General features: G+C 36.9%; 1 protein-coding gene across 1 annotated transcript; it reads right to left on the bottom strand.

The window, feature by feature from the left end:
• Positions 1–10640: 10640 nt before the first annotated feature.
• LOC149194063 (uncharacterized) lies at positions 10641–12920 on the bottom strand. Its single transcript, XM_089407531.1, has one exon. It carries the CDS (start codon positions 12918–12920, stop codon positions 10641–10643), a length of 2280 nt encoding a protein of 759 aa, XP_089263657.1.
• Between the last annotated feature and the right edge of the window lie 2493 nt (positions 12921–15413).

Below are 15413 nucleotides of genomic sequence, written 5' to 3'. Positions count from 1 at the left end.
GTTCAAAGGTCTTCGTTTCTTCTAGAGTCCATGAAAATGCATCTTTCTTCAATAATGTTGTTAGAGGTGTTGCTATTCTCCCATAATTCTTAACAAACTTGCGATAATATCCTGTCAACCCGAGAAATCCTCACAAATGCTTTATGGATGTGGGGATTTTCCATTCCTTAATGGATTTTTCTAGGGTCTACCTTAACACCTTCATTAGATACAATATGACCCAGATATTCCACCTCTTGTACTCCCAAGAAATATTTGGAGCTTTTTGCATATAAATATATCTCTTCCAATAGTTTGAGCACGTTGTCAACATGTTGAACATGATGCTTCCAAGACTTGCTATAGATTAGTATATCATCAAAAAATACTAACACAAATTTTCTATGGAAGGTTTTGAAAATGGAATTCATCAAACCTTGAAATGTAGAAGGTGCATTGGTAAGGCCAAAAGGCATGACCAAAAATTCATAATGACCCTCATGAGTTCTAAATACTATTTTTAGAATGTCTTCAGTCTTCATTCTGATTTGATGATATCTTGAACGAAGATCCAACTTGGTGAAGTAAATTGATCCATGCAATTCATCCAATAATTCACCAATGATAGGAATGGGAAATTTATCTTTAATAGTGAGCTTGTTGAGCTCCCTATAATCTGGACACATGCACCATGACCCATCCTTCTTGTGCACCAATACTACTAGAGTAGAGAAAGAACTTTGATTAGGTTGAATTATACCAGCCTCTAGAATTTCTGCAACCATACGTTCAATTTCACTCTTTTGGGCATAGGGATATCTGTAAGGCCTGATGTTTGGAGGAACACTTGCTGGAATCAAATGAATAGCATGATCATGATCACGAATAGGTGTGAGGACTTTGAGAGTCTCAAATACCTTGGAAGGATTGTCCAAGACTTTTTGGAGATCTAGAGAAATAAATGATTTCGATGTGGGAACCTCTAGCGAACATAATTGTGCAGTTATGCCTCGTTATTCTTTCTTTAGAATATTTATCATTCCGTTAGAGCTGATTATCTTTCTTGGGTTCCTTGTGATACCCCTTAATTCAACTTCCTTTCCTTTAGAAGAAAATTCATGAAAAGTTCTTACTATTGTAACCAAGGATTGTAGCCATTGGACTCCTAGTACAACATCAACACTACCCATTGAAATGGAAAGCATTGGGCTATTCAATACATATTCTCCCATGGATAGCTTGATATTATGGAACTTTCCAGAGCAATTTATGGTTCCTCCACTTGCTACCATCACTTGAAACTCTGGTGCTAGATATATGAAGCAATTCAATTCCTTGGCTATCTTACAATGAATAAAATTATGGGTACTTCCCGAATCAATTAACACTATTAACTTTTTCTTCTTGATATGTCCTTCTATCTTGATAGTTTGAGAAGTGGTAATTACGACCAATGCATTACAAAATATGGTCAGATTCATTTCTTCTTTCTCTAGGGTTTTTTCTTGGTGTATATCCTCTTCTTTTGACGTTTCTTATTCGTTTTCTTCCTCCTCTTCACAATCTATGTAAAATAATTTCTTCTCAGCACACTTATGACCTTTAGTGTATTTGCTATCACAATTGTAACAAAGCCAATTTTCTCCTTTTTCTTTAAATTGTTGTGGTGTCAACCTTGTAGATTGTGGAAGTCTAGGGGCAACAACACTTCCATCTTTATAGTTGTGAGTGGTAGGCTTCCTTGTTGCCATAATTTTGCTTTCCATTTTTCTTGCCAACCTAAATGCCTTCTCCAATTTGTCAGGTTCCCAAAGGCGAACCTCTTGTTGGATGTTATCCTTTAAAGTACCTATGAACACATCAATCCTATGCTCCTCTAGAATATATTTTACCATTATATTCAATTTTTGGAAGTCCTTAATGTGCTCCATCATTGAACCCTTTTGTTTGATATTTATCAATTGGTTAAAAAAAGTGTTTCTTTTTGTATCCTCATAATGTGCTATCATTTCTTTCGTAAAAATTGCCTGAGTTGCAATTTGTTTATGAGAGAAAATCCATCAATACCATACAAACTAATTTGGTTCCAAATATAAAGTTGCAATACATACCTTTTGTGTGTTTCGCACATTATGGAGATCAAAATATTGCTCCATCTATAATATCCATGTTACGGGATCCTTGCCATCGAACTTCCTCATATCAATCTTTGGAACATGGTTGGTCTTCAATCCACCATTAGAGTCTATGAAATCATGATTAACATTTATTTTGTTCTCATCATGAGTTTCCTCTATTACCTTTTCGCCATTAGGAAGCCTTTGTTGTAGGAACTTTGTCAAACCTTCCTTCAAACCTTCCATATCCTTCCTCAAATCTTCAATGTTGTCTTTCATACCATCCATCTTAGCTTCCATGCCTTTCTTTAAACCATCCATCTTATCTTGCACGCCTTTCTTTAAACCAGCCATCTTAGCTTCTGTTAATTTTTGTGAGAGTGAAATTTGTTGCACTTGATCTCGTAATTTTGATATATCATGTTGCATCTCTTCCTCTTCTTCATGAGTCATGCTGGAGCTTTCAGGCTACTTACTAGGTGTTTCCATTTTCTTTTTTCGGGGCATCAATTAATGATAATTATTCTTCACTATGCCCTTTGAATTCCTTCAAACTATTTTTCAAACCAAACTTATGCAAAATTTGTAGGATCTCGATATTGAATCTGATGTATCTATGAAATTTCAGATCTCCAAGGTCTGAAATTGCGAACTGTGGTAGCCCTCTGAGTCCTCTTTCCAACGCCAACTATCTTATTGACATTGGATACTCCAAGAAAGTGTTATTCCCAATCTCCCAAGATGGCCTGATTATACAAATTTTGAGTAGAGTGAACTTGTACGAAGTTCCATGTGTCATTGTTTCAATCTTAGGACCTGAAAACGATGCAGAGAAAACTATAGTAGATCCTATTTCTATAAATTCTTACGAAATGTTAATCTTATACATAGAGAGAAAGTTATGATGATTTTTTGAAGGTCACCTGTTTGGGATGTAATTCGGGAGTCTGTAGAAACCCTAAATTCTTTGGATCATATCTCCGAAAATATAGTGATACAGGATCTAGAATTCAGACCTGAGGATCATTGAGATTTATTCTCAAATGTTTTTTTTTTTTTTTTTTTTTTTTTTTTTTTATATCTTTTGAAACATCACAGAAAAAAGTTATACTGAAAATTCCATGATGAACTATTTTGGAGCAGCGAAACCGTAGAATCCAAAGCTCTGATACTAAATGTTATGAAACTAGCTCACAAATAGATAGGAAAGATAGATCAACAACTTCAAAATCAGCCTCTTCGAGGGGGAAACCTCCTTTATATTACACAAATGAACAATTCTTGTATGATACAAATGACTAAACCTCCTTTCTATATATAGGAGTCTAAGGAGTCTATGGGGGCACACTAATAACAATATGGGGACAATAGGGGCACAATAATAAAAATAAGGGATACAATGACAATAGTAATGGGGAATCACTAGTATTATAGGGACCTAAAAAGTCAACCCTCCATTAGAACCTTCTTCATGATGGTCAAATTCAACAATAGTCAAATATGCTCTAGCTCATAATTTTGGCTCGACAATTCAGATTTTTGGCCCTGCAACTTTGATCGATAAATTGGTCCTACAATTTTCAGTCCTACAATTGGCATGGTTGCCCCAAAAAGTTGCACGTGTGGACCAAATGAAGACAAAAATCAGAAATTTTGTTCCTTTCTTGGTTTTCTTCTTCTTCTTTGGCCTTCACACTTTTGCTTCTTCCTTTCTTGCTTAGAGATCAAACTTGTGCTTGATGTGAAAATTAGAATGAAGTATCTCCCTTTATATAGCCTTCCATGTGTCAAATTAGACCTCTCTAGGCTGACCTCTTTTTGTAGGTCTGACTCAAAAATAATATTTTCTTTTGATTACAATTTTCCTAGAAGGGACGTTGACTCATGACAAAATAATCTTTAGACTCAATAAACCCTAGAAACATGAAGAACATGCTTGACCTAGAAAATAATTTGACTTGAGCATGAAACCCATGCTTGAAAAACAATATTTATTTCTCTCTTTTTTATTTTTACATAAAATATATATAATAACATAAGTACAATAATAATTATGAAGACCGAACCTAGTTACAATATTCAACACTCCGTCTTAACTAGGAAGGTATTCATAATTTTACAACAAGGTACATGGATACTCAATTTGAAATATTCTCATAAGAAAATTTAGATTGATAAGCCATCTTAAGCATCATAACCAACGTTGTCAGCAAGGCCTTGACTAAAAAGCTCTATCTATCCATAGATTAGAGCACAATGTTGGGGAGGCAATGACTATAGACACCACCATCATTGCCTCACAAGGCACACACCCCATATAAATGTTCACTAGGTATGTCCTTTAAGTATTACTCTCATCTTGGATTAATCTATCGTTAAAGGGTATCCTCTTTGACTATTCTTATCTTGGATGTGCTACCTCATCCTCAAAGAGTATGGGTAAGTGAGACTACTACTTCGTTGGATTCCAAATCCTTTAGAACTATCGGTCTCAGATGCTTATCCAATCCTCCATTCTCCATACTAGTTCCTTCACTAAGGCTTATGACTTCTAGTCATGGTCTAGTGAATGACACATGGAGAATACGATGTCCCTTATCACTCTCTCTCAACCAAGGAGGAAATGTCAACAAATCCAAGCCTGTTTCTCAAATACTCAAGCTTCTTATTTGGTAGAGACTTTGTTAATATGTCAGATACTTGTTTGTCTGTGGGAATGTATTGTAGCTTCACGATCCCATCCTACACTAGACTTCAAATATAGTGATACTTTTTGTTGGTATTCTTCATCCTGGCATGAAACAATGGGTTCTCTGCCAATCTTATACAACTCTGATTGTCACAATGTATGATGGTAGGGTCCAATGGTCCTTCAAACAAATATGATAACAATTTCCTAATCCAAACAACTTCTCTACTGACTTCACTAACTATATTATACTTAGCTTCAACACTAATTAATGCAATTGAATATTTCTTTCTACTTATCCAAGATATCATAGAAGATCCCAAGATGAAACATGCACCTATAGTGCTCCTTCCATCTGTTTCACTGCATCCATTTTTTAATGTATAGTCCAATAACCGTATCTCTTTACTATCATATTTCAGGCAGTGATGTATGGTTCAATAAATATATATTAAAATATGTTTTGTTGCTATCCAATGATCATGCCTTGGTTCTATTTGAAACTTACTAAGAACATTTCCTACATCATATATATCAGGTTGAGTGTTCACAGGATACATTAAGGAGATAATTAGTTGTTGGTATCAAGAAGGGTCAACATGGATTGATTATGAACTTCCTAACTTCTTCAAATTAGTAATAGTCCTTGTTGTCATTGGTTTTTTTTCCATCATGCAAAACTTCTACAATATCTTGATTATATATTTCCCTTGACCAAGATAGATTTCACCTAGTTTTTTCCACGGCTCCAATCCTAAGTAGTAGTGCATAAGCCCAAGATTCTTCATGTCAAATTTGAATTTCAACTACTTCTTGCATTCTTGAATACGATGCTCTACACCTGTAACAAGTAAGTCATCCACATATAATAGTATAATCACAGGTTCATTTTTAACTATCTTGATATAAATATTATGATCTACAGAACTCTTGATGAAACCAAGTCTTAGAAAGTATGCATCCATCCTTGCATACTATGCTTTATGGGCTTGTTTTAAGCCATACAAAGCCTTCTTTAACATGTATACATGTGTCTCTTTATTATGAACTTCGAATCCCTTAGGCTGCTCAATATATACTTCTTCATCAAATGTTCCATTCAGAAAGGGTTTTTTAACATCCATTTGATGAATTTTCCATCCCATAGTAGCAACGAAAGAGATAAGTGATTTGACGGTAGTATACCTAGCTATTGCAGAAAATGTTTCTTCATAATCGATTCCTTCCTTTTGAGAAAAACACCATACCACAAATCTTGTTTTATATTGATCAATTATTCAATCAGCTACATGTTTGATCTTGTATGCCCATTTGGATTTGACAACAAATTTGTTTTTAGGTCTATGAATAATTTCCCAGACATCATTCTTCATTATAGACTAATATTATTCCTACATTGCCTTCTTCCATTCTTGATTTTCTACTACCTTGTCATAAGTGGTGGGTTTTGCTTCAATAATTTTTGCTATGTAAGCTGCATAACCTGAATATCTTTTAGGCTTCTTATTTTCTTTGAAATTTCTTTTTTCTGTTGCATGTCCTTCAACTTCTTATAGTGTTGTCCTCAACCAAGCTAGCCTTGATTCTCTAGAATGATGATATTTTGCATAGGTTCACTTGGTCCTTCCATTTCTTCAAGATTAGAAGTACATTCTTGAAAATTGTCATTCTTTGAGAATTCCTAAAATATGGGTTCTTCCTGTTCATCAAAATCAATAGGAATGCCCTTGGATTTCTTGTATGAAATGTTTTCTTCAAAGATAACATCTCCGCTAACTTAAATTCTTTGATCTTCCTTGATGTAAATTCTATGGGATTTTGATGAAGTACTATATGCAACAAAGATGCTTTCCATACATGCATGATCCAATTTCCTTCTTTTATCCTTGAGAATGTGAATGTATATAGGACATCCAAAGATTCGAAGCTGGTCTGCATTTGGCTTTTTCCCTGTAAAATCTTCTTCTGGGGTCATGTCATTGAGAATTCTATGAGGTTTTCGATTTTTTATATATACAATTGTTACAACTAATTCTCCCCATAATAATTTGGGTAGGTCTCGGTCATGTATCATGGCTCTAACAAATTCTTCGATTGATTAGTTTTTCCTTTCAACCACACCATTTTGTTGAGGATTGTAGGGAGCTATTAGCTCGCTCTTAGTTCCAACTTCCTTACAAAAAACTATAAGTTCTTTGGAAGTGTATCCTCCACCATTATCAAATCTTAGGGTTTTTATCTTCCTCTTTGTCAAGCTTTCCACTTCTGACTTGAACTCTTAAAATTTCTCAAACACTTCATCCTTAGACTTAAGAAGATATATCCATGTATTTCTAGAGTGATCATCAATGAATGTCACATAGTATTGATGAGCTCCAAGAGACTTTTCTGCCATGGGTCCACAAACATAAAAATGTATGAGATCCATAATTTCCTTGGATCTAGTGTCACTCTTTGCAAAGGGTTTCTACATATTATTTCCTAGAGCACATCCTTTGCAAAATCCTTCATGATCTTCCTTCAATTTGGGGATACCATTGACCATATGATTCAAAGATGGGAATATATTATAATGAAGGTGAACATATATTCTATGCCATAGCTCACAGTGATTGATTTGTAGATGTATTAGAGCTTGAGGAAGAAGTGTTAGAAGCCTATAAAAACTCCCCTCACGAATCCCAATAGTCTAAGCATGTTCAATACAAGAACCCTTTCCCCATACCATAACTTTTCCATCAATGAAAGCAACCTTATCACCATTATCTTCTAGACAAGAAATAGAAAGTATTTTTTTTTCAAACTGGAACAATGAGTATATTGTTGAGATGAATGTTGCCACCGATTTCTAGCTCCATAGAAGTAGATCCATTCCCTTTACTGAGTAGATTTTCTTGTCTCCAAGTTCAACTGAATGAGAAGAGCTTCTTTTTGATAATGTTTGGAGTTGACCGCTTTCCCCTTTCATATGTCTTGAAGCTCCACTATCAATTACTCATATACTATCATCATCAAAAGTACCTGTAAGAGCAAAAAAGGAAATTTTATCCATGACTTCTTTTGATAGTGTGGAGATGTACTTCATGATGCAATCTTTGATAGTTATAAGGAGACTCCTAAGAGTCTTGAGACCTTTATTCATAAAGCTTGAAATTGAAGAGGGAAAGATAGATGGCTGATTCAAAAATTCCTTTTAACAAGAGTGCCAACCAAGATGTGATCTTCCAACTTCCTTCCTTCACCTTAGCTCTGATACCATGTTGAGAAATCAATGTTGTTGTAGATTAGGGTTGATTCCTCTTACTTGATAATTAATTGTGAGATTTTTTGGCCTTTTATTACTTTATTATATCTTCTTCATCTAACAATTACCAAAAGCATAAAATGCATGAAGATCACAAGAACACAAAGAACACAATATATATAGGCTCCAAGCCAGAGAAAAACCCCTCCAAGGGCAAACCTAGAAATAATTTTTCTTCTTATAGAATCAAATCAAAGTGAGACATCCAAGACCTAAAGACCAAGACCAAGACCTCCTCAAGCACAACGTTAGCCTTCCTTTGAACCTTATTCAAGATGGTCAAATTCAACAAAGTCAACAATAGTTAAATCGACTCCAACTCAGAATTTTAACCTTGCAATTTTCGGTCCTGCAGTTCATATGGTTGCCATAGAAGATCACACCTGTGGACTAGATCAAGAAAAAAATCAGAAGTTTCTTTCCTTCCTTGGTTTTCTTCTTCTTCTTTGGCCTCCACACTTTTTTCTTCTTCCTTTCTTGCTTAGAGATCGAATTTTTGCTTGATGTGCAAATGAGGATAAAGTATTTCCCTTTATATAGCCTTTCCTGTGGTCAAATTAGACATTTCTAGGATGAATTCTTCTTATAGGGACAACACGGTCTTAGGTGTCACAAACACACTTTTAGACTCAAAAATAATATTATCTTTTGATTAAATTTTTCCCAAAAGGAACTTTGGCTCATGAAAAGATAATCTTTAGACTCAATAAACCCTAGAAGCATGAAGAACATGCTTTACCTAGAAAATAATTTGACTTGAGCATGAAACCCATGCTTGAAAAATAATATTTCTTTTTCTCTTTTTTCTTTTTACATAAAATATATATAATAACATAAGTACAATGATAATTATGAAGACCAAACCTAGTTACAATTTTCAACAAAATGAAGGAGGACGAGACCCAAAGGGAGATGGCATAGCACTACTTTACAAAGGTAATTGAAGGGAGGCTTATGCATAGTTTATAGATGCAACCATGCAACAAATTTTCCCTAGATTTTAGAGAAAATTGACCAAAATTTATGCCTCAAAAAGGGCCAAAGTGTAGAATAGTAAGACTACTTGAAATGCTTTAACTATAACATTTTATTTATTTTTATTTATTTGATATAATATATACATATATTTTTAGTTTAACTACATATAATATATACCTGGTTTATAGGGATATGTGTAAGTATAATGTAAGAAAATAAGAAAGTATGTATATCAACATTTTTTATCATATTTCTAAGCGGGTTGAAATTATAATATTCTTAATTTAATATTTTTTAATATAATATTTTATAATTTACAAGTGTCTTATGGATAATCTAATTTAACATACAAAACATTTATTGTAATGTATAATTTATAATCAGAGGTTAGGGTTAAAGCGCTATAAGTTTCGTTTAAATCATCATATATTTTTTAATATAATATTTTATAATTTACAACTATGTTAGGGTAAATATTATTTAATATATAATTTTTTATTATAATATATAATTTATACCTATAAATTAGGGTTAAAGAACTACATATTAAGTTTAAAGCATCAACACGGGCCAAAGTCAAAAGCAATACACAAAGTCAAGCTCGAAAGGATACACATAATGGAAAAAGTTTGCAGGTTGTCTGGAGGAAATGATTGCATAGGCACAAGTTTATTAGATCTCTATGTTTTTACTCTCCTTTTAGACTTCTTCTACTAGATATTTGGGCATATTTGGAATATGATTTAGGGTTCAATTATAGGCATATTTGTGGAATGGTTTTTTGGATTTAGTCTGTGTATATATTATTTCACTTTCAATAATGCATCATCAATAATGACTATTTAATCTTTTTGGACCATGCATCTAGGCTCATGACCAAATTTTGAATCAATGATGACTATGTTTGCATTCAAAGTGATAACAATTAGTACTTTAGTGTTATTGATATATGAAGAATGTTATCAATACATAAAAAAAATTAATGTTAAACATTTTTATCATTTTATATGTTTTTATAATTGTCTCCATTTTGAACTGCAACCTAGAAAAAAATTATAAATTTAAATATAAAATTCAAGTGTGAGAAAATTATCTTTTTTTTTTCCACAGAAAAATTCCAACCTTTTATTAATAAAAAGGGTTACATAAAATATGTAAGTAAGACGCCAAGCCTGAAACTGCCAGCAAACAGGGTGAGACTCAGCTAGCAAAACTGCTCGCTGACAGAACACTCGTCGCAGGTGGGAAGAAACCTCCCAAACCGCTCAAAACATTTGAGCATAGCCCTAATGGCCCGCAGATAATCAAAGAAGAGCCACCGCAAGGGGAACAAAGCCTCCAAAACCACCAGCAACATTGGAATAAAAGACCACGCGGATCCACAATAAAAATCCACAATATCATTGAGGATTTGGAAGCCGCTGCGAAAATACTGGAACCACTACCCGGGCATCCACAAAAAGGGCAAAACGCCCAAGAAATTCGGCAGGGGAGAAAATAAGAGAGATGGAGACATGGAAAAAACACAAACACACACATTTATTTACAGGAATAGAGGAAACGTGAAGAAAGATTAAGCGAAGATGGGTTGTTCAACAGGCCGAACAAACCCATTATCAACCTCTGAGACAACCCACGACCCCATCTCACAGTCTACTCCTTCTTTAGAAAGACGGTCCGCTTCATAATTCCTTTCTCGGTATATATGACTAAGAGAAATCTCCATGAAACGATTCCTGAGTCGAGAAACTTCTCTAAACAGAGGAAGCGGAGTAAGATTGTAGCAGTGATGAGCTCTGTTGAACCATTGCAACACATTCATGGAATCCCCAAAAAGCTGAACTTCTCGCACATTACGGAGAATAAGCCAGCAGAGGAGGAGATGAAGTGCTTTCAATTCGGCAAAATTATTTGAACCCTGTCCCAGACCTACTAAGGCTTTAACAATATTCTCTTCTGAAAAATGTATGATCAAGCCATCCCCACACCGACCATTAATATCCGAAGCCCCATCAAAATAAGCCCACGGCATAGAGTGTCTAATGACTTCTTCACAAACAGCTTTGGAGGAATTAGGAGCTTGTGGGATAGGAATGCTTTCATAGATGGCCGCTCCCTCAGCGGCAAGTCTTCCAATAGGGAAAGCGGAGTCCTTGAAAATAGCTTGATTTCTGGCCAGCCAAGTCCCCCATGTAATGAGTAAAGGAATGGATCGTTCCCTTTCGTTTAATGAAATGTTCCACCAACTCTGCCAGGCCTCTAAGAGTCCCTGCCCTTCCCATCTATGAGGAACATTTATTAAGCTTAGCATTGCTGCCCAAAGACTAGAATTGAAAGGGAAAAACAGAAATAAATGCTGAACAGTTTCGGCGCTGTCTTTACACAGAGGACATCTACCAGGACCAATTCTGCCTCTTCTTTGAAGGAAATCCCACGTAGGAACTTTCTGGAAAAGGACACACCAGAAGAACAATTTCGTTTTAGCTGGTCCTTTTAACTTCCATAACGGTTTAGCCCACCAGTCCGGAATTTCCCAACCCTTTTGAGACATCATCCATTTGTAACCTTCCTTTGGGGAATAAAAGCCATTCTGAGCAAAAACCCATTTTAACTCATACAGAGAGTCAGAAAGTCTCACCGAAGAGTTGACGAGATCCCTTGTGTACCTGTCCCATTCCTCCAACCTGTCTTCGGTCAAATCTAAGTCTCGTCCTTTAAGCCACCCCTGATTCCAAATGGAAGAGGCTCGGGGATCAGCTACCTGGTTTAAAGTGAATAAACCTCTGTCTTTTAAAACTGCAACCAAACCTTGAGATAGATTAAACCCCTCAGAACAGCCAATCCAAGGATCGCGCCCCAAGCGGATCTGAGTTCCATCTCCTACATACCATGCCAACCCCTTCTCAATGATGTGAACGGAAGCGACCACTGCTTTCCAGACCACCGAGGAATTTTTGGACGACTTTTGCGGCAGTCTGATCCAATCTAGCGTTGATAATGGATCTATATATTTCCTTTTAGTCACTGTAGTCCATAGATTTTCCGCTGTAATGATCCTCCAAGCCAACTTTGCTGCAAGGGATTGGGAGAAATTAGCAAGGTTTTTTATACCCCAGCCCCCCCACTCTTTAGGGCAAGTAATTTTATCCCATGCGATCCACGGGGTAACTCTCTCAGACTTTGACCCCGCCCACATAAAGCTGCTGCAAAGTTTCTCAATTGATTTTATAATACCTTTGGGCACCCAAGTCAAGCTCGCCCAATACATTGGAATTGCCATTAAAACAGATTTTATTAAAACAAGCCTACCTGCCCTGGAGACCCACTTGTGGCTCCAATGTTTCAATTTCGATTCCAATTTTACAAGGATCCACTGCCAATATTTTACCCTGTAATTATCTGGTTTCAAATAGAACCCCAGATATTTGAAAGAATCCTCAAGCGATTTAACTTCAAAGTTCAGAACCAAGGTCACCCTACGCACCTCCTCTCTAGCCAGACCAGAACAGGTAATAGTAGATTTTCTCTCATTTATACAGAGGCTAGTCGCTTTCAAAAAGAGGTCTAAGATCCTCTTAAGCATCCTGCAATCATCAAGGTTGCCATTGCTGAAGAGTATAATATCATCCACAAAGAGAAGGTGAGTGACCCAGAAATTTGGAGCAACTTCTATTCCTTTAAACAAACCTTGACTTTTTGCTTCATGGATCAAACGACTGATTCCGTCTACTGCCAGCAAGAACAAGAGGGGAGATAGAGGGCAGCCTTGGCGCAGGCCATGTTCAGGAATGAAGAAACTGGAGGCTACTCCATTGATCAGAATAGCTATGGAAGAAGACGAGACACAACTCATAATCCTTCTTACAAGTTCAAAACTAAAGCCCAGATGAGTTAGCAAGAGTCTTAGGTACAGCTAGCTGATTCTATCATAAGATTTCGATAAATCTATCTTAACAATGACTCCTTTTTTCTTTCCAACTTTGAGATTGTGGAGCGTTTCTTGAGCAACTCCCACAGCTTCATGTATTTTCCTGCCATCTAAAAAGCCAAACTATTTCGGGGAAAATTTTTTAGAAAGGAAGGGTTTTAGCCTGACAGCAATGATTTTAGCAATAAGTTTGTAAACACAGGTACACAAAGAAATGGGCCTGAAATCGGCAAAAGAACCTAGGATATTAGACTTGGGAATGAGAGTTAAAAATGTAGCATTAAAGGGTTGATAGATAGAATCTGAAAGTCTGGATTCTTCCACCACCTCCACTAACTCATCACCAATGAATTCAAAGAAATGTTGGAAGAATTCAACAGTCCAGCCATCCAGGCTGGGACTTTTTTCTTTTTGCATCGATTTGAGGACACTTGCAACCTCCTCTTTAGAAATAGGTGCCATGAGAAATTCATTGTCTTCCTCCTCTATGAACCGAGGAAAAATCTGGGCAACCCTTATAAATTCTGCGATTATGGCTTCACTTGGGGCTTTAAAGAGGTGTTTGAAATAGTTTACCCCTTCAATAGCCAAATCTTTGAAAGAGAGCGCTAAGTCACCGTTTTCTTTCTTCATTTCCCATATTGTATTTGTGTTTTTTCTCCCTTTGTCATAATTTTGGAAAAACTTGGAATTTTCGTCCCCTGCCTGTAACCAGATCGCTCTACTTTTTAGATGCCAACTTTGCTCCCTGAGCTGCAGAATTCTCCTTCTTTCCATTTCCAACTCATGTATCCTCGATCGAGATGCACCTGAGCCATAGCCCTGACTGTCTGGATCCTCGAGAAGGGCAAGTTCTGAGATCACCGCTTGCATTATTTCTTCCTCCTTTAGCTTCTTTTGAAGAGCCCAGCATTTTGAAGCGGCCTTCATCCTTAATAAGTTTTCCATAAACAGCTGACTTCGGTTCTCATTCTCATTTACCACGGCTTTCCTCCAAGTTTTATGAAAAAGACTAATGTAAGATGCATCCAAAAGCCAAGAGGAGTTAAACTTGAAAGGGATACCTGGCTTAGTTAAATCACCTTTCACCTCCAGAAGAACCGGGAAATGATCAGAGAGGCCACCATCTCCAACCCAATGCCTGAACGCCTGTAGTTTCTCCGCCAGCATATCGCTTATTAAGAAGCGGTCTAATTTCTTCCCAATCCAGTCATCGCCAATCCTGCGATTGCTCCAAGAGGGGCGCATCTTTGATGGGTTAACATCGACAAGAGGCGACAAGGCCAATTTCTGATGAATGAAAGCAGAGAGGGGATCCGCTCTAGCATTAACCCCCCAGGATTCAGTCAGGCCCAACGAAAAATTGAAGTCTCCACCAATAATAAGATTTGGATGCGCCAAAAAGGACTTCGCGAAGAAAGAGTTCCAGAACTTCTCCTGCTCCGAATTAGGACCATAGATATTCAGAAAAAGAAAATGAATACAAAGTTCATTGGAATAGAGTTCCACTGCCAAAACGTTTTCTGCTCCCCATGATGAGATTTCACGTGCTACCTTCACATTAAACCCCAGAGCCGCAGCTCTAGAATGCCCATTAGCATCCACTGCGTGAAAACTCCATCCCGGCAAAAGATTTTGCAGACAGCCTATAATATCATCTCCTTTCCCAAGCATTTCCTGAAGAAAGAGGATATCAGGTTTGTTAGCCTTGACCAGATCCTTCAGAGCTAGTTTTTTGGGGGTACTAGCAAGACCCCTGCAATTGAAAGATAAAATGATCATTTAAAATCTTCGGGAGGTGATTGCTTTGCTCTAAGCACCCCTGGCAGTGACAATTGTTTTCCTCCAGCAATATCAATGATAGCCTTCAGCTTGGCTTTCGATAAGTCCGACTTCCTCCCTCTTAACTTCTTTGGACCTATGGACACCTCATCCATTGCCAAACCGCCTGCTACCGGCTCTTTTCCTTTTCTGGTAGCTAAAGGCCTTAGATTGTAATGAGATTCACGTCCTCCATCTCCGGAATGCGTAGGAGCAAGAGGAGGGGGGGAATGGAACCGACATTAGAACACTGTCAGTTGTGTTTAGTCCCATCTTCGTGTCTGTCATATCTTTTGAGAGTTGGCATAAACGATCTAACTCACCACTACACGACACATGCAAAGCGCTTGATAAGAGAGGGGAGGAGTATTTAGGGGGGGAGGACAAGCCTGATTCAATTCTTCCATTGCAATGACTGCTGAGAAACCAGCTGCAGAGAGCTGATTTGAAACAACAGCACTCGTTGTCACCTCAGACTGAGATATTCCAATGCCCTCCATAGGTTCCGGTCCTAACTCCTGGACATTTGCCAGAGCTTCGGCCTCCTTGGACTGAAACTCTTCCTTCTGAGCAGTGATCTTCATTTTTTCCTTTTCC

This window comes from Pinus tabuliformis, chromosome 2_2 (genome assembly GCF_031772625.1).
Source record: "Pinus tabuliformis cultivar Carrire ecotype Pingquan chromosome 2_2, CPIR1, whole genome shotgun sequence".
NCBI lineage: Eukaryota > Viridiplantae > Streptophyta > Pinopsida > Pinales > Pinaceae > Pinus > Pinus tabuliformis.
Note: the sequence above shows the minus strand (reverse complement) of the source record. Positions and strands in the feature narration are given on the sequence as shown.